Source organism: Vidua macroura, chromosome 6 (genome assembly GCF_024509145.1).
Source record: "Vidua macroura isolate BioBank_ID:100142 chromosome 6, ASM2450914v1, whole genome shotgun sequence".
NCBI lineage: Eukaryota > Metazoa > Chordata > Aves > Passeriformes > Viduidae > Vidua > Vidua macroura.
The window spans coordinates 52,940,985-52,960,243 of NC_071576.1; the positions used below are offsets into that span (position 1 = coordinate 52,940,985).

Genomic DNA, 19,259 nt, shown 5'->3' on the forward strand with positions numbered 1-19,259 from the left:
AACACCTTTTCTAAAGGCAGAGAGACCACTTCAGCTTTGATATCTGCAGTAAAATTTGCTACTTCAATTCAATGACAGTGGGTAAAATTTAGAATTCTATGATAGTCCTTTGGTATCCAGAGAAATCTCAGTATGTATAACAGTATTCCCAGATGAATTCTTAACCTAGCTAAAATACAAGTCTCAACATTATATTATTCAACAGAATAGATGAGAATTTTACCTTGTTAGTCATCTTTTATAGTTAAAACTCAAAATTTTATGAACGCCTTCTTACAGAAAACAGTGAGCAATGAGAAGTCAACCCTCTTTTCCTCTCCCCACCCCCAATCCCTGAATATAATAAATCTTTGGACTTCTGATAAAACAAATACTATGCTTACTTAAAAAAACCCCACCAAACTGTGGCTTCTAAGATATTGGATCCCTCTTTTATGGGAGAACACTGCTGATCTGTTTTACTCATGCTTTTGGTTAGTACAAATGAGGACCTACACAAAAACAGAGTGCTCTGCAAGATAGATTAAATAGACGAACTTAAGGCAACAATAAACACTCAAACAATTTTGAGAGATCTAAGGGGTACTCTCAGGTCTTCATATATTGCAGCTTCTCCAATACACAAAGCTATGGCCAACAAAATATTGCTTTTCACCTACAAGTTGAGTCTTACTAATTGATAGTCACAAGTTCTGCATTAGTGGTCCACCACCTTTACAGTCAGTAAAGACAGCTGAAGAACAAATTTGTCTGCTCTGACAAGCTTTAAAAGCTTGTTACCTGTTGAGTAACAACAAGAATACAATTTTTTTACAGGAATAAAATTTTCACATTGCTTAGCTTTTGCCTAGAAGATTTTCAGTGTTATTATACTTACCTACTCATATTTTCATCCATTGTAAACAAGCCATAAAGAAAACAGATTAAGCCAACAACTGCTGCAAGGAATAACATCTCGGTGTAAAATCCCAGCCAGGCAAAATAGATTCCAGTCTTCTCACCATAGTACTTTCTGAATACAAAAAAAAAGCAATTAATAGGAACACAAAGCAAAATTTAAAACAGTAGTAGAGCAAACTGGCCAGAGTAAAAGCGAAATACTTGGCAAAACTCTCCTTTAACAGAAGAGCAAATGCACTGAGGTACTGTGGAAAATGAGGGCTGAAACTGGCCACAAGAAGTTACTCAAGCTGTATGAACAAGGTGAATGATCAGGAAATACGGCCTCTTTTGTCCCTTTTTTCCTCCTAGCAGAAACTAACATAAAAATCGCTCTTTCCTCTTTTCAACAGAATAGTGTAAGTGAAGATTTACTTTCTGATTTTTCCAAGGAGTTACACAAATGAAACAGCACAACAGTTCTGACCATATGGTTAAAACAGATAGGTAATCCACAGAAATACAACCACTTGTGTTACAAACAAGGAAGTGTAACCTGTGAACAAAGCAACATTCTGTTGTATCACGTCAGCTGAAATAAAGAGATCTTAAGTGAGTTTAAATTTGGGGTTAGAACTAAGAGCCAAGCTTCCAAACTGATTTTATCCATATTTTTTCAAGTCTGTGGTGAAATTTTAACATTTCAAATAAACCTTTAACATTTTTTGCAGAGATTGTTTAAAAAATCTGAGGTATTCTATGTAGGTGTTTCTTTAACAGCTGAATTATCTGTGATATACCTGACCCCAGGAGGACTGGAAAGAGGCTTGATTTGAGACAAAGCATTTTTCCACTTCTCAGTAGAAAGCTCTGTCATGTTCTCCCAGGACATAGTGCCCAATTAATATCCAGTTCTCACTGGATATTAAAAGAGGCAAAGATTTCCTGATGCCTTAAGTTTTATATATTTCAGATTCTGTGCTGCTTTAGTGTGTAGCTCTGAGCTGCCGATTAAGTGATGGTAAGCTCTCTTCACAGAGCAGGTAGATAAAACAATCCTCTTCTAGCTGGGGACCAAGGACAGCCTATGCAAGTTTCAGGCCCAAGAGCATAAACAATGTGGACTAAAGAGAGAAAACAAGAAGGATAGGACTTCATAACCTAAATCTATAATTGGACAATTAACTCCAATATGCTAAAGGACCAAAACTTATACAAGTGTGAGACCTTGTGACCAGTCGTCCATTTTGTGACCATTTTGGTTCATCTTGGGTGCAGCCCTGGCTGGGCTCTTGTGCTGCCCAAGGTCTTTTAAGAAATACCTGCTTTATTCTTTAACTCTGGGTAGCTTCTGTTCTATGTCAGCCTTCTCAAGGCATCATTCCTAGCAGGATCAAGTTACAGATGAATATACACTGCATTCCAGTGAAAAGCAAGGAAACATTAACAACCCCCAGGCAGTACCTCACCTGATAAGGACCAAAGGCTGCTCTTTGTAGAAGCGCAGGAAGCGGGCCCACTCCATGTAGAGCGTGTACCTCTCGCTGTCACAGTTCGGGTCGCTTGCCTTCTTCCAGTACTGGCACTGTGAGCAAATCAGAGGAAGGAGGAAACACCTCAGCAACAGGCCCAAATACTACATTGTAAGAGACAAACAGGAACGATGATGCACCCCTCTGAAGACTGTGGTGTTGGTCATTATCAGGTATCTTAACTGCCAAATACTATGAAAATTTTGGAACTTCATCACCTTCCTAGAAATTAAACAGTGCAAAATAACCACAGTTTCTGACAGCTTTTGCAATTTTATTTTGTGCCACAGAACTCCACTTCTAGAAATATTTGGCTATGTCAATTATTCACCTCGTGATCTTGGTTTTCCTTTTTTCTGAATGTCTCTCCATCACAAAGAAAAGCATGAAAATTGGTTTCTAAATAAACCAATAGAAGTTTAAGTAACCTAAAGTTTGCATTTTGAAAATATTCTGAGAGATTAAATAATTATTTTTAGACAAAGATTTTTGAGTCTGTCTCACAAGTTTTAGAATTTTTTCATAAGATTTCTTAGCATTTAAAGTTGGTTGTAGTTGTATAGAAGAGATTCTTGCCTTTTACTGTCTGTGGTTTTGGTAATCCCAACAGTATAAAGTACCTCCCAGCCTACACTAGCATTCTAGATCCTAATCAGCCAAACTTTCCTCCTAAAACCTAAGGAATGTCTATTTGCTCAATTATTTCTTTTTCTAAGGAAAATAAAACATTTTCAAACATTTAAAAATATAAATCTATATACAGTATTTAATAATGTCTTATGGTAGAATCCAGAGATATAAATAAGCAACTTAAGTTCACTAAAGCATAGTGACATCTGAAATAACCTTTAAAATCACAGAGAGAATTTAAGATTTAAGTTAAAAATTAAACACAACATTTAGGAGGAAAAAATTTAAAGCTAAAAAACCCATGTAAAATACTGTAACCCATCTCTCTCTTGTTTTCTCCATGGAATTTCAGGACTAAACCCACACATGTCATATTAAAAACTGCAGACCTTACAGCAAAAGTAAACATACTATTTTACTATCCTTACCACATTTGCAGTATTCAGTATTTGCACCCAAAGGTCACTGGGAGATGGACAAGTCACCATCCCACACTCAACTGGCAGGGTTCAGGCAACCTATCTGACTTCAGTCCCAAAATGCTATGATCCCAAGAGTTTTTCTCTAACTGCAGGTAGTGCACAGTACTGTGCAACTACAGCATGTGTGTGTGCACACCCTATGCACACACATTGCTGAATGTATGCATCTGCAGTAGAGATTCATTCCTAAGGTACTACTGCGTGGTCCGTGCCATCAACATTACAGGAACGTCATGGAATAAGTCTCTAAAGAAATGATGTGACTGACACATACTCTAAAAACTCATTTCAGCACATAAAAGCCAAACAGTAGGACTGACAGGTATGTCTTGTGTGTTATAAAACAGAATCAATTACTGGGACCAATTGAAAGGTTTGAGTATATTTTCGTATCTCCTGGAACAGCAAATGTCACAGTAGATAAAAGAGTGCAAACACTGGGAAATGCTCAAGGGAGCAGAAAGCCAAAATACTTACATCATGAAGAGGATATGCAGCTGTATAGGTGCCATTGTTTAGCAGAATCTTAATCCCAAATTTTTTCTTCCCTTCTTCTGTTCCATATGGGCAACGTGTAAGAACATAATTAACCTGAGATTCAAGAATGAGAATTTCAGACCTTTCCTATTCTAAGGCCATTTAATAGAAATCTATATTAGATGTGCACTGTGTATAATCTGCAAGAACATGCAAAAAGGTATTTCTTCAGAAGACCTTATCACATATAAGAATACTGGGGGCACAGTTGCCTTGCAGACATCCAGAAGATCAGTTCCAACAATTATTCTGTATTACTAAGAAAGATGCACAGGTACTCAGGCCTCTCTGTACCTCAGTTACCGTGGTTTCTGTACTCCTTCCTTACAATGAATATTCCAATGGGGCCGTGTAAATCTACATATAAACATAAGTAGCCAAATTCACATACGTACTATTCTGTTTTTCATGGATGGTGAGAAGAAAGTGCTCTCATCATTAATGAGGTATAGCTCCTGCTTGTCCTTGCTGAATGGTGCTGTGAAATAATCCGGTTCAGGGTGCATCACCTTCTCGGGCAGCCTCAGTGGGAAAAGCACACAGTCCAGGGGGTTCTCTACCATGGGGGGAATGTCATTTTCCTTGATGGGAACTTTAATGTTCAGCACTTCTGCATATGTGATCAGAACCTCCCACGGTGCATGGATCTTCACAAAAATTCTTGCCATCTTCAGATTCCTGCTCCAGAAAAGTTAAATCAGACATTTGACCAAACTGTGTTTTACTGCAAGATTTATGGGAATATTTTTCATATAAAATGTATTGCCTTTTACATATTTTTAAAGGATTTAAAAACAAAGTAGGAGGGAATAGAAGGATCTTCTGTGTGTGTATATATATGTATATTTACTGAGAAGCTTATCTGAGTGGTTGGCTGTTCATAAAAATAACCTTTGCATTACTACAAGCTCACAAAGGCTTTTCAAACTATATTAATCTTATACACTGAAGCATGAAAATTCTAATTACACTGGAAACATGAAGAATAATCTTGTCATAGGCCTCATGTAACATGTACGTTCTTCTAGTGCTGCTCTGCATTCACAGTAGAAGTTGGCAATCAGAAGGGTTTTTAATATTGCTCCATGAATTCCCTACCTCTGGATGTTACAGAGCCTGAACTTCATCAACAGTTATTTTACTCAACTCAGCCTCTGGCATGCTGACTCCATCAATCAAAATCGCACGTCCTCCAGTTATTACCGCAAACAGTACCACTAATCAAACATCCTCAAGGTTACAGGGTCCTTCCTCATAATTAGGAGGAATCATCCAGTGGGCATAACTAATCCAATCTCTGCCTTCCAAACTTGTTACTCACTGTTAGGTTGGATTAAAATCAGCTGTAAGCATACTTCCCATTTATGTGGCTATAAACCCAATCGCAGCTATTTTGCCTTCTTGTTATGAAAGCAAAAGCAAAACCAAAAGCTTCCTCTTGAATCAAAATTATTCTGCTTCCACAATTCTTATCAATGGATCTGGAAAAAGCACTCAAATTAACCTTGTTTCCCCTAAATTAGTCACACTCCACTGAAATCCACGAGTTTAATTTATAATTTTTCTCAGAGAAAGAAAGTGGTTTATTGATTTCCAGGTCCTATGTTTGTTTTTTGGTTTTTTTTTTTTTTGGTTTTTTTTTTTTTTTTTTACCTTCTTGTCTTCTGTTTCTAGCTCCAAACCAGCCTTTTGCAGGTTGCTCTCAAATTCTTTTCTCCTTTCCTGAAAAGAAACAAAGACACTTTAGTAACTGATGAAGTTAGCAACTAATTAGTCACTCACCAATGACTCACTGGGTTTCACTTCTCTCAGCTGCCCTGATGACAACCCCTTAAGGCTATGTGACCTTCTCAAAGCAAGCCGACAAAAACCAGCCAATACACAGAGGCCACTTTCTAGTGAGGGCCAGCTTTGTGATGGGAACCCAACAGGAACTGCACTGACTAGCCACAGGGCACCCACTGGGTAGGAAAAGGCTTGTTCTGGGCTATCTGGGTCATCAGAGAAGCAACTGATGTCTTGTGCCTTGCGCACTTCTGACTTCAGGAGGCTGGTGTGTGGGGTGTGTTCAAGTTTAGCTACATTTCCAAGAGAAAGATGAAAAGAAAAGTTCCGGAAGCTTACAGCTTCTGAGTGCTTACAGCTTTGTCTATTTACCTCACCTATTTATTTTGCATATTTATTTATACAGTTATGCCCGATACAGACATTCAAGTACTGATTACAGACAATTCAAACAGTATTTCACAAACATCACTGGTAAGACCAACAAATCCCTGCATGTGCTTAGCTTGCATAAAGTCAGCATGGACTTCATGCAGAGATAACAAACCTGCCCATGGCACTGTTTGGTGGCTGCATGACTTGTGTGAGCTTGATATTCTTCTTGAACTCTTTTTTTTGCAAAGTAATTCCTAAGTTGTGTCTTTAGGCAAGAACATTTTCTTCCTCTCCCTCTCTGTATAATTTTTGCTCCTATTGAGAGACTGTATTAATTTCCTCTTAATTATATAAAATTTGCTGAAGAACTGCCAGAATAACAATAAATTAAGCCAAATATTGAGCTCTACTCTCTTCAAAATGCACAAGCTAGACCACAACTTTATTCCTAACTAACCCCTGCCATGCTGTCTAATGTTTCGTCTACTGAAAAGTCTTAAATTACAGTTTTCAAACATATTTAAAAAACCCCAAAACATGATAATTTTCAGCCAGTTTTCTTTTCCTGCATGTCAGTGAGGAGTAGACCACCACTTCTGCATTCAGTTTGCATAACCTACTCAGACAAATGAACGCAGATTGAAGAATAGCTTTCATAGCCCTCAGATGTTTTCCTGTGTTAGTGGCCACTCATTTTTATGTGTCACATCTGATTTTGCCAAATATTACTAGATATTAAATTAGACACTGGACTATATAAACTTACAAATAGGATAACTCCTGAGTTCTAGCACCTGCTGGGGGCAAAAGCAATTCCATGCACTATTTTTCCTACAAACCTGCCTAAATGCAACTGTATAAACATGTCAGAGAACTCTGGGCTGCTGACTTGACAATCAGAGAACAACACAAATAAAAGGTGATCTAAGAATGTATGTTAAGATGCTACAGAAAAGCTGACATTCAAGCCTAGTATCCAAAGCTATATGCTACTCTGGATTACCTTTTCTCCTACCAAAGCACACTGGTGTGTATTCTTTCTCCAGCAAACACTGGAAGAGAGCCAAGCAAGTCACATCAGAGGCTTCTCTGCCACCAGACACCAGCCAGTTTCTCTCCAGCTGTGCAGCTCCAGAGCAGACAGAGCCAAAGGGTCTGGCTCCATCTTAATTATCTTTCCTTACAGTACACTGAAGTGTGACGAACTGCAGTGCTGTAATAGAAATTATGCTCTTTTTACCACCTTGCTTTTCTCCCACAAGCCCCCTCCTGAAACCCATGCAATATACTATACTTTCCAGTTAATGGGAAAAACATTTTTAAAAGGAAATCAATCTGCTGGGAAAAAAAAAATCCTCTCCCTTTTCTTGTCAAATACTGGATTTCTTCCTGTCACCATCAAAGGCTTAAAACGGACAAAACGCATCCTTGGACCAGAGCTGGTTGTTTTTAATGTGCACTTAGAATTTTAAGCTTACTGCCCCAAACCTAATAAACTATCCCTGGTGCATATATTTCTGACTCTGCTTTAGATGCCAATCTGCAGTCAAAGAGGCACGAGGGAAGCTCTGTAAGTCATCACATCCACCATATTATGTGTATATCTCACATAATGTGGGATAAGCATTATCATCTAACGTCTTGGGCTGCAATGAACCATCCCAACTAAGATTAAAGTCCAAAGTCCAGCAGTACTATTATGCCCAGCAATACTATTATAAACACTGCATAATCAGGTACCTAGGGAAGAGAGATAACTTCTACAAACTCAATTGTGATAACAATGCTGTTACAACAACTGGTAACAATGCAGGTCCAAGTCTTGGTGGGTCCATTCTGACTCAGCATATTCTGTGATTCTTTAACTCTATGAATTCCTGGCTCTGCACAAGACACTCCAAGAGTCACACTGTGTGCCTAAAAGTGTTGTGCAAATGCTTCTTGAACTCTGTCAGGCTTGGTGCTGTGACCAGTGCCCTGGGGAGCCTGTTCCAGTGCCCCTGGGTAAAAAACCTTTAGTTCCTAACACCCAACCTAAACCTCCCCTGACTCAGCTTCATGCCATTCATTTGAGTCCTGTCACTCACTGGTCTCAGAGAGAAGAGACTGGTAGTTCTCCCTCCTCTTCCCCTCACAAGAAAATTGTACACTGTGATGAGGTTCCCCTCAGTCTCCTCTCCTCCAGGCTGAACAAACCAAATGCCCTCAGCTGCCTCTCATAAGCTTCCCCTCAAGGCCCCTCACCAGCCCCATGGCCCTCTTTTGGACAGTCTCTCAACCTCAGTCTTTTTTTATATTGTGGTGCCCAAAATCACACACAGAACTCAAGGTGACACTGCCCCAGCTCAGAGCAGAGCAGGACAATCTCTCCCTTGCCTGGCTGGTGATGCTGTGCCTGATGCCCCCCCTAAGACCGGGCTGGCCCTCCTGGCTGCCAGGGCACTGCTGACTCATTGAACTTGCTTGTTGTGGGTCCCTTCCAACGCAGGATATGTTGTGATTCCTTCTGCAACTACCAGCCAAACTTCTGCAAAGCTGTGTGGTGTGGTCTGAGCTCAGACTGAGCCCAGCCTTCAGCCACTCCTGCAGACCTGCGGGTGCAGCTGCTAACAGGGCTAACAGCAGCAACAAGCATCTGATACTTGCTGCCCGTGGCTCCCTAACTCTGGCCTGGCTGGTACCTCTAAGAAAGCAGAAGATTCTGTTGGCGATGATGAAAACTGGGAAAGGAACTCAATAAAATTTCCTTCTTTATCTCTGTACCCCACTGGGGACAGAGAGACTTTGCTTCCAGTCAACACAGGAGTGGAGTTACTTTGCACAGAGATCTAGGAGTCCTAATGCTCTGTAGTTCTTGTGAAAAAATATACTTATGGACAATAAAGACTATGTTGTGGTCATACATCAATACTTTGTTAGATATTTTTATAAATTCTATTATTTTTTCGTGTTCACATACATTTCATATGGTGGTAAAATATTTCCACATCTGCTGGAGGCTTTAAGGAATAATATTGTCTCAAAAAGTTGGAATCCTAATTTTTATTCAGAGACCTTTGTGGTTTGGATCTATTCATGTAGCTTATAGAAGGCAAGTTCAAAATAGCTGAAGGCAAGTTCAGAACAGCATTCCAGTTGAAGCTGGAATGTATCTGGGAATAACAAAAAGTTAAAAGTCGTTCTGCGTGAAACTAAGGGAGAAGATGAAAACTCTGTCTCTTACATCTGTATCAGGGATATGCTGAAACACACAAAGAAGATATTTATCCCATTCTTAGAAATGCAGAATAAAGGTGTTTCCTTGAGACTGGGAAACAAAACCATTTGTCACAACCGTTATTCTCCTCATATAAACACTTCTATTCTTAGCTGTTCCATTTTACTGCATCTTTGTACTACCATAAAAGAAACATTTATTTCTATGGTAACTGTACAATAGCAAGTACAGTGTATATCAGACAAATTCCAGAGGCTGCAGTTCATCAATATTTAAATCTTGTTACCACAAAGACAATAGCACAGAACTTGTATGCTAAGAAGTCTGCACTAATTTATGGACATACTAATTGCATAAAGATCTATGGTGAACATAATTGTAGGGCATATGCAGATGCCCCATGAACTGTGTAAAGAAATTGGTATCTCCATGACTGTTTGTCCAGTGACCACAGAGTTTATCTACAGGGCCACTGACCTTCCTCCATGAGGCCATAAACTCCTTTGCAAAAAACAGACATACACAGAATTAAATATCACAAGACTTAATGTGGATGTTTAGGCCTTCTGAAAGACTGAGATATTCTCCTAGGAAGTGCATTTTTATGTCAAAGAGGAAGGGCAATATTAGCTACTAACACATGGGCTTTTTCCCATGTGAATCCTTCAGTCAATAATGACACCCATGGACATGGACTCTGGTCTGGCAAAGATTCCTACAACCTCCTAATGAGCCATAAATCAATGAGAAAGAAACTGCTGCACACAACATGAGTGAGTGCCTAGACTGATCATCTGACTCATTTTCCTTCCCACCCGAAACATAACCTAAATAGTATGCATTTCTTCCCTCATTTTAAATAATTCAAGTATGACTAATGGGAAAGTTTAAGAGTTGCTTAGACAAATTTTGTATGGGTATCTTTCTTCTCCCTACATTGAGTGGCCTTCTCTTCCTTTTTGAAATGCATTTTGCTTCAGGGGAGAAGAAGGCATCTAGCAAGGACTACAGCCTGACAAAGAGTCAGGGTGAGTTTGAAAAAGTATGCTTGTATATAAACCTATGGTATCACAGTTATCAAATAACCTGGTCTCCCAAGAAAATCCTTGCAATGTGGCTAGCTGAGCAAAGCTGACTGAGATGCTTAATCTGGGAAAAGCATCAAACAGAGACATGACAAATTTTTGGATTTTTTTAACGTAATAGGAGTAGTATAGAGGGGCTGTGTTCTATGTTGGATTGTATTTGGATGCAAGGACAGGCAGCAGAAGTTCTTAATGAAAACAGTATTTTCTTCATAAAAGAATGAAAGCAATATGCAATTTTTTTAACAGCCTAATCTCGCAGTATTTTTCCAAAGAAAATTTGAATTTTTAATTATGAAATACTTCAATATTACAAGATAAAGATTGTAACTGTTCTTTGCTTCAAAGACCAATAGTTTTGATCATGATTTTGTCATAAGCATTGGTGTAATTAGTTTTTTTCAGATATCCTTATTTTTCAGAATAATAAGATTACTTGAGAATGTAATTTTTTAGTGTCTCTCTCCTTTTTACATTTTTTTTTGATCATGAATATACTTTGGAATTATATAGTGGAGAGACTAGTTTGTAAATGTAACCTCTTCTGACTCTGAAAGAAGGTAGCGAATACAGAGAAAAAAACAAATTTAAATCCTTATTTTTTTAAATATTGTGCTTTATATAAAATTTGTTGTCTTGATTGCCTCTCATTGCACTGGATTTTTTATATAGCTTGAATTTATGTTAGCCAAGTGAGACCTCATGTGTCAGTGTGAGCATTTAACAAACAGGTGTCATTAACTGATTCCATCTGACCTATTATTACCATTCAGGCAACTGGGTCTTGCTGGCAAGTTCAAGGATAATCACTAACTGGAATTTTAGAGAAAGTTTGTTTTTGTGCTCTGTTACATAGGAGGAGTCTTCTCAAAGCCACTTTAAATATTCTTCTAGAAGAATGAACATGCATATGTAGACAGTGGGTCAAACACAGGGAAAAGCTCCAGGAAAACATGCTGTGTTCGTGTTACTCAGAGTATATTTTAAGAAAAGAGTCTCAAAAGTATGAAAGGAAAACTGCATTGAGTCTTGGAGCTAAGAATCTATTTCTCCTCTAACTACAGTCAAAGGGTATGAAAAATTAGTCATTGCTAAATCTTGTTTGGATGACATCTGCTTATTTAGAAGAATAATCCTCCTTCATTTGAAAGGATTTACAGGTGCGAGTATTTACAAATATTTCTCCAAAGTCTTAGCTAGACTGTTAAATGAAGAAGCAAAATAATTTGGATTGCTTTGCTCCACTGTATAATATATTGCTCAGCATAAGTAATGAAGAGTGATCAATTCAATAAACATAGACACAAGAATCTAATAAAATGGATCCTGACAAACAACAGTAAATTACACAGAAATGTTCATATATGGAATTGCTATAGATTTTTTTGGCAAATTCTATTCCAGATGAGTCTAGTGATCTGAAAGGGTTAGTAACTGATATTCATCTTATTATAAATAAAAATTCAGAGGGCTTCAAAAAGACACACTTACCAACTTTTTTTCCCATTCCTTATTAAGATCATCCACATAGGAGAGAACAAAATCAATTCTCCTGACACCATCCCTGAAGAAAATAGAATCTTTGCTTTGATGTCTTTTATCAATCTGTAGAAAATACAAGCATATGAATAAAAGAAAAAGCACTGCTGCTTCTCTAAAATATCACAAAAGGCAAAGAAGTTCCCCCATATTAACACAGTTCTTCAGTTTCTTTACAGCTGAAGATGTATTTGGGCATGTTTTACCAAGGGCTACATCTAGTTTAAGTAATTTCAAAATTAACTGCATATGTCCACAAGCATTACATGTAAATAACTGGTACAGGAAAAATAAATATATATATATGTTAGTGTAGCAATACTTGTGAATACTTGAAGCAGGTAGCAAAATGTAAACTCCATGCATTTTCCTCTACATAACAACATTCACTACATCAATCACCACAGAGACATATGTCCCAGAAATGACCATACATAAATATAGCTCACAAAAATACAGAGGTGATGTTTCAACATTGAGTATTTACTTTCATGGGAAAAAATACACCTAATAAAAGATATCAATGTAACAGGGTAATTAGTATTCCAATTGATCTATTAAAGGTCATATTTTAATTTCCCAACATGCTAGAATGTCCTAGTAACAACATCCACCTTTTTCACTAGCAGGCCACAGTAATTAATGTTAGGCAAATAAAAGCCTGTGACCCCACTCTCCTAGGGAAGTTAACTCATTAGGTAATATTGTTTGTTATCATACCAATATTCAGCTCTATCAAATCACATACAAGACATACAGCAAAGTGCTTTCCAAGGAAGTGAATATTCTAGTTTAAATGTATCTCTGTGCTAAGTAAGGTTGTTGTTACGTTTTCAACCTATCAGCAAAAGTGTATTTGTATAGGGCTGAATTGGGGTTTTATTTTATTCGAGTAGGAACAAAACAGAGTATTATGTCTCTATTTTTTCCCTCTCATACCATGCAAGGAAGCATGTGTTCCCTGAGAAAGCACAGGATATTTATTTGTAACTGTGAACCTTGCTACCAGTTAACAGAAGGCGCCACACAGTGAAGCATGTTATTACTGCAGCATCCAAACCACTTGCAATAGCACTGATCACTGCTTTACCCTGAGACGTCGCTTCAGGAACAGATTATACTTCCTTCCACTCTGCTGGAATAACCAACAAGTAGTTAGCAGGCCCACTGTTTCTCTCCAAGAACGAACTGCTTCAAGCACGTACACCCCAACTACAGTGAGCAAGAAATCCATGTCCTTTAAAGCTAGGAAAAGCCTCCAAACATCAGAAAAACACAAGCATCCACAAATAATATGACTATCATGTCTTTTTTATTAAAGGCAAAGCTGGGTTGGAAACCCATTTGGACAGTAAAAATGTTTTAAGACAATGATTTCTATAATACTACTTGCTATCATTTGGATACTTCAGCAGATTTTAAAAAGAGTAGTCAGAAAGTGGTTTTGAGTGTAGAGCAAAGGTACCAAAACACTGGCTCATGCATAGTGCACGCATGTTTCTGTAATGCTCGTGTTTGGTTGGACCAACTGGGACATAAAACAACAAATGGCAAGCATGTAATTCCAGAGCTGACAAAATTACAAGCAATAATAGCCACATAATTCATGTGTTTATCTTTAAATAGGCTGAAAATAAATAAAAATAATTGAAAATCCTATTGGTGCACAACTTTATGCATCTTCATTAGACACACTAGTAACTGCTGAAATTAGACACTTGAAGCAGCCATGCATTATCGAGAACTCCTGTGTTCTGATCCTAGCCCTTGGGGAGGTACAAAACTCCGTTACAAATCAATGCAGCACAAAAAAAGCTAAAAGAAATTATTTCCTGAAAATGCTGCCATCTGTTCTTTGCCTTTCCTCTTCAGCAATTCTGTTAAGGTTTTAATGTATTTCTTGAGAAATAGCTACAGCAGATCAATTAGACTACTTTGTATGGCTGAAATCAGGACAGCTACCTCAGAAATGCTTTTGCTTCCAAATGCAGAACATCATCTTTCATGATTAAATGGTTCACAAAAATCATGGAATCCAAAAGCCAAAAAGAAAAAGCATTTTTCTATTCTATTTTTACTTAGAGGTTTAGGTCTTTCTTTGCAAATATAATTGCAACTACATGCAAACTGCAAGTTCAGATACTAAGTTAATCAAGTTAAAACAGTGCATAGAACCACGCTAACATCTGTATAGAATCAACAGTACTGTAATTATTCAGCATTACAATAAGTAAACCCCAAAGTGCATTCTAACAACTTACAATGTTAGCAATTGTCCCAACCACTGATTTAAAAAAGACAGTGACTTCACAAGCACAGAAATTGTTCTAGTGCACTAAATTCATATACACAAAGAAGAAATAAAACAATAAGCAATATTTACTTCAAAAAAAAAAAAGCTCCTGCCAAAAGAGCACCCCAAATTGTTTGGGTTGCATAGTTATAATTAGATTATTCAATACAACTGAAGAAGTATTTTATCTTTACTGCCATCAGAATTTGGTCGTTTTCTAAGATGTATCAGAATCCTCAGCAATTAAAGGTCTGACTACCAATTTAAAAAGATGCAGTAGTCATTGTCAGATCTCCTTTTAGAAGGGGAATACTTATCACTTCTTTCTCTTTCTGGGGATTATCCTTTGAGACATAGGATTATTCATTGTGGATAGTGACAGGCCTGCTTATTAACCCATAAATTATTCCTTTCCATTTTGCTGCATTTGGATTTCACAAGGAGAACAAGATCAGTCTTGCACATTCACGAAAGTTTGTGCATACATGTGTGCCTACAAATTTAATGTATATAAAAAGTTTGTAATTTGCATTGATTCTATCAGTGAATCATTAAACATCTGTACATCTTATTTCTTAACAGCTCTTTCCAGAACGGCATAAATGCAGTTAGTGATCCTCAACAACCTGCACTCATTAAATGAAGGTACACCTCATCACAGAAAACATTCTGAAATGTCTTCTTCCTGAAATACAAGTAACCAAATTAAAACTTCCCAAAACAGTACAGATAGCAAGCTGAAGCTTTTTACTGATTAAGTTACACCCAGTGCGGAACTACAGAAGAGATGGGGCCCTGAGGCATATGGTGAAAACTCCAGAAGCAACAACCACAAGTGATAACAGGAGAAATTCCTACTGGATGAGAGGCTGTGGTTGAGTGGGGATGGGTACAACAGAGTGTACTGCTAATCTCCATCCTCAGAGATAACACAGCCTGATTATGCTAGGCCAGGACTGATCTGCACTGACTGTGCAACCTGATCTACGTTTGAAGCCAGCACTGCCTTGAGTAGGAGGTCAGCCATCCAGAGGTCCCCTCCAATCCAAGTTCACTGTAGGATCCTATGCAATCACATTACTGCAAACATTCAGCAATTACCACGGCTTTCAAAATGTCAAATAAATCCATCAACTACAAAGCAAGTTCCAAAACCCACCTGTTCAAAACACAAACAATGCCCTCCTGTTATCCTGTAATAGCTTTCCAGACTCATTAGTCTAGTTATCTCTCTAAGAACTGTGACCACTCAGCTTGCAGACACATGTGCTAATTGAATGCTGTAATGGTCTATCATGAAGAGATAATTTTTTTTTTTCATGTGGCTTAAGTGCAAACTAACAGGATTCATATGGTATTCTATCAAGAGTTATAGTTATTCTATATTTGATGCTTTCTCTCTAGACACCCAGCAGAGGCTGGAGTATTGGACCATGTCCAACCAAACAACCCTCCAAGTACCTAGGCTTGCAATACTCACCTCAGACACAATCCAAAGCCCTGCAGTAGGAAACCCTGACTCAACAGGACAGGTGACAGGAGAGACCAAGATGTCAGCAAGGAAACAAAGCACAGCTCAAGATGAAGTAAGAATGTAAGAGCCCATGGTTCATTCTGCCCAGACTGGCTTGGGCACGGTGTGTAAATGCTGGCTGGCAACCCCACATGACATCCAGATCCACCTAGACTTGCCATTCAGCGCTGCTGAATGCTTGCTGAGGAGTCCTTGGCCGCCCCACTCCACAGGTGCCTCTGAGACACTTCTCCAGGGCCAAGGCAAACAGTCGGGCACAGGGAGCTGGAGAGGTAAAGCAGCTGCTGGAAGTGGCAGTAACCACCAACACTGGCACAGAGAGTGCTTCAGAGGAACGACTGCGGGCTGAAGCTGAGCCACAGGCACCGTTCTAAATGCCTCTGTGGCCTCACTTGCCCCCCTGGCACACTGACAGTGGGCCTTGGGCAGTGTGCGCAGCGACCCATGATGGGTTAGTGATATTACAGAACCCAAAACACAAAGATGCTTTGCAGATTATACCTGAATTATTTAATCCTGTGTGTTTTTATAGGACTTTGAGGGATTTCTATTTCTGGTTATCCATCCAACAGGAAAGGTATCCTTTCAGGTCACTTAGCACAGCCCTCACCTTGGCAGGAGCTTCCTCCAAATACACTCTGCTACTAAATATCCCAGCCCGCTCTATGCACACACCTCAAAGACAGGGAAACTTGTCCTAGAACAATACTTTTTGCATTATTATTCAGCCAGAAAACTGCAAGTTCCTTATGTTCGGAAACACCCTTCCCAAATCCAGTGCCTCGGACCTTAAGGTTTCCCAAGTGTCCAACCCCACAGAGCAGGGACTGCAGGTTGACCAGAGCACCCTTCCCCTTCTGCTTTTGTATCTTGTATCTTTTTTGTGGGAAGGTGGCTTAGAGCAGCATTTTCAGTAACAAAGCGTAACCAATACCAAGTAGAGATGAAGGAACCCATTAGTTCCATTAATTGCAGCACAGGGAAGCACCTCTGGCTGTGACTAACAAGAAAGACTAAATGTTATATTAATACCATGGAATGGTTTTTATGATCCCCCATCAGCATATCAAGGAATTACATTATCATAGTTGTACATTACCAGGCAAAAAAACTACCTGAAACTACAGCATTAAACTGATTTATAACATTTTGCTGGCTTAAAAGACACAGTCTGCAAACAAAATATTTATTTTATTAACTGCATACCTTTGATAATCACACAGCAAGTTAGATGTAAAACAGACAGTGTAAAAACCCCAAAGAACTACATTAAAACACAACTAGGTAATTTATGAATTAGCAATCTATGGTAGAAAAACTTTCAGAATACAAAAATGGACAAAAATATAAGGCTTGAAAGCTGAATCAAAATACAAGAAATGTCTCCATAACTGAAAGGGTAGGAAACATTCAATGACTTAAAAACAAAGTTATCACCTTCACTTAGATCCCCAGTTTGCATGGAATATTTCTATACTCCTCCTTTTCACTGAATTAAAACATGCTACAGGAAAAACACATGGCTTTAAGTGCTGCTATGCTGAATATTAATATATATATTTATACAAATATATGAACTTAAACATAACTTTATAAATATATATCTAAGTAATAGAAATATATTTCCAAAAGTAAAATGTTCCTGGAAATACATTTACAGAACATACACAAATATACAGGTAACTCTCCTGAAAATCAAAATGGCATATTTCTGTTCCCACTTTACCAGAGACCCTTCCCATGAAGTCCTCATCATTATTCTTCCTTGAAGGAATCTATGCAACTGAAGAGCTTACTCACTTTGAAGACATGTATTAACACTCTTAACACCACCCATCCCAATTTCCAGTTATACTTCATGCAGGCTATAAGGTTGAGTACAAAACTATAGCCTTTCCCATTCAAAGAAACACAAAATCCCATGTATTTCTTGTAGCTAAAACTTGCTACATGATGCTTTTTTCACCTTCACTCATGTTTCAATTCTGAACCACATTAAAATCTGAAAGCTTGAAAACATGCATTTCAAAGCACTTTAAGACACCAAGGTATTTGCACTGAAATATAAATGCACATAAAAAGCCTCTCAGGATAAAAGAATACATTAAACAAGAACAGAACCAAGAAAAATAAAAAGTAAGCTAGGAGAGCGTATGTGTTAATGGAAGACACCAGAGCCCAAAGTGAGCAAGCAGACAGTTTTAATACACCTCAGCATGTACTTCTTCAGTTATTTTAAACAACTTTTTTACTTTTTATCCATAAAACAATAAAGATTATTTTAAGTTTTCTGGTATATTTGAGAATTTATATAGTTATCTTGTCTGTGAATTTCAGTAAGTGGCTATCCTGAGCCTTTCCTTATTATTTACTACAATAAAAAAGAGAGGCAATATATTTCAAATGATGTCAGTGTTTGTTTCTTGCTCTTTAAAACATTTTAAAGTATCATGCTGACTCACAGAACCCTCAGGTCATCATGATAAAAAGGAATCCCACGTTTGTTAATAACACCAGAGTCAGAATACATCCTATATCCCATCAAACCAAAACAATGATAAAAAAAGCAAACTTTCCAGTTTTCTCCACCAATCTCAACTTTTCAATTTTGTCTATTATCCTTCTGATTTATTTGAATTTATCTCTTAAGTCATCTCTAGGAATAAAAGCAAAACCACGTTCATTTTTATCAACTAGAAAAAACTGGTTTTAGAAGGATGGCATCCTTGAAACTGGAAAATTTTCTGGTGAGGGATGTTTTGGCATACTGTAAGAGAAGACGCCACACAAATTCATGCAAGGAAGCATGAATACTTCTTACTGCTTACCACTTGATGTTCAGGGATGAGTAAAGTAGTCTCAGTGCTGTTTAGGCCCTGCCAGTGGCATCACGGGAAAAACAATGTCGTTAGCAATGATGCAAAGGCTAATTCAGATTTAAAAGTCAAGGCTAATTCAGAAGAAACAGTGTGGTTCCTGGTGTAAGTTGCTGAAAAGCTCTTCTAAGTGATACATGTGCTTTCAGTCGAGATAGAGCTTAAACCAACCTCTGTTCTGCAGGGCAGGTTGGTCTCTAGCCTACAGTACCAACTTTTACATGGTCCATACTGATTTTTAAGCAGTAATAATTGCAATTTTTGATAAGAGTTAAGCAGTGTTTCTCATAATTTCCATTAGAAAAAATACAGGCTAAACAAGTTGGTACAGATTACCATTTATAAACTGAAGAACAACTGTTAATAGTACTCTTATTTATTTTGATCCCAAAGAGAGAAAATGTACACAGCATAGACGACTGGGCATTCAAAAAAAAAAAAAAGTGCTGCCCCTTACTTGGCTATTTTTTAACTACAAACTGCAATTATACAGTG

At 38.0% G+C, this 19,259-nt stretch overlaps 1 protein-coding gene across 1 annotated transcript in view; it reads right to left on the reverse strand.

The window, feature by feature from the left end:
• Positions 1 to 4,557: 4,557 nt before the first annotated feature.
• LOC128809023 (uncharacterized protein DKFZp434B061-like) overlaps positions 4,558 to 19,259 on the reverse strand; it is a 49,463-nt gene continuing 34,761 nt past the window's right edge. Inside the window, exons 6-9 of the mRNA XM_053980717.1 lie at positions 18,717 to 18,764; positions 12,014 to 12,127; positions 5,714 to 5,782; positions 4,558 to 4,738 (exon numbers count right to left, since the gene is read on the reverse strand). Coding sequence (XP_053836692.1) covers positions 4,655 to 4,738; positions 5,714 to 5,782; positions 12,014 to 12,127; positions 18,717 to 18,764 — 315 coding nt within the window. The 3' untranslated portion in view covers positions 4,558 to 4,654. The remainder of the gene's footprint in view (positions 4,739 to 5,713; positions 5,783 to 12,013; positions 12,128 to 18,716; positions 18,765 to 19,259) is intronic.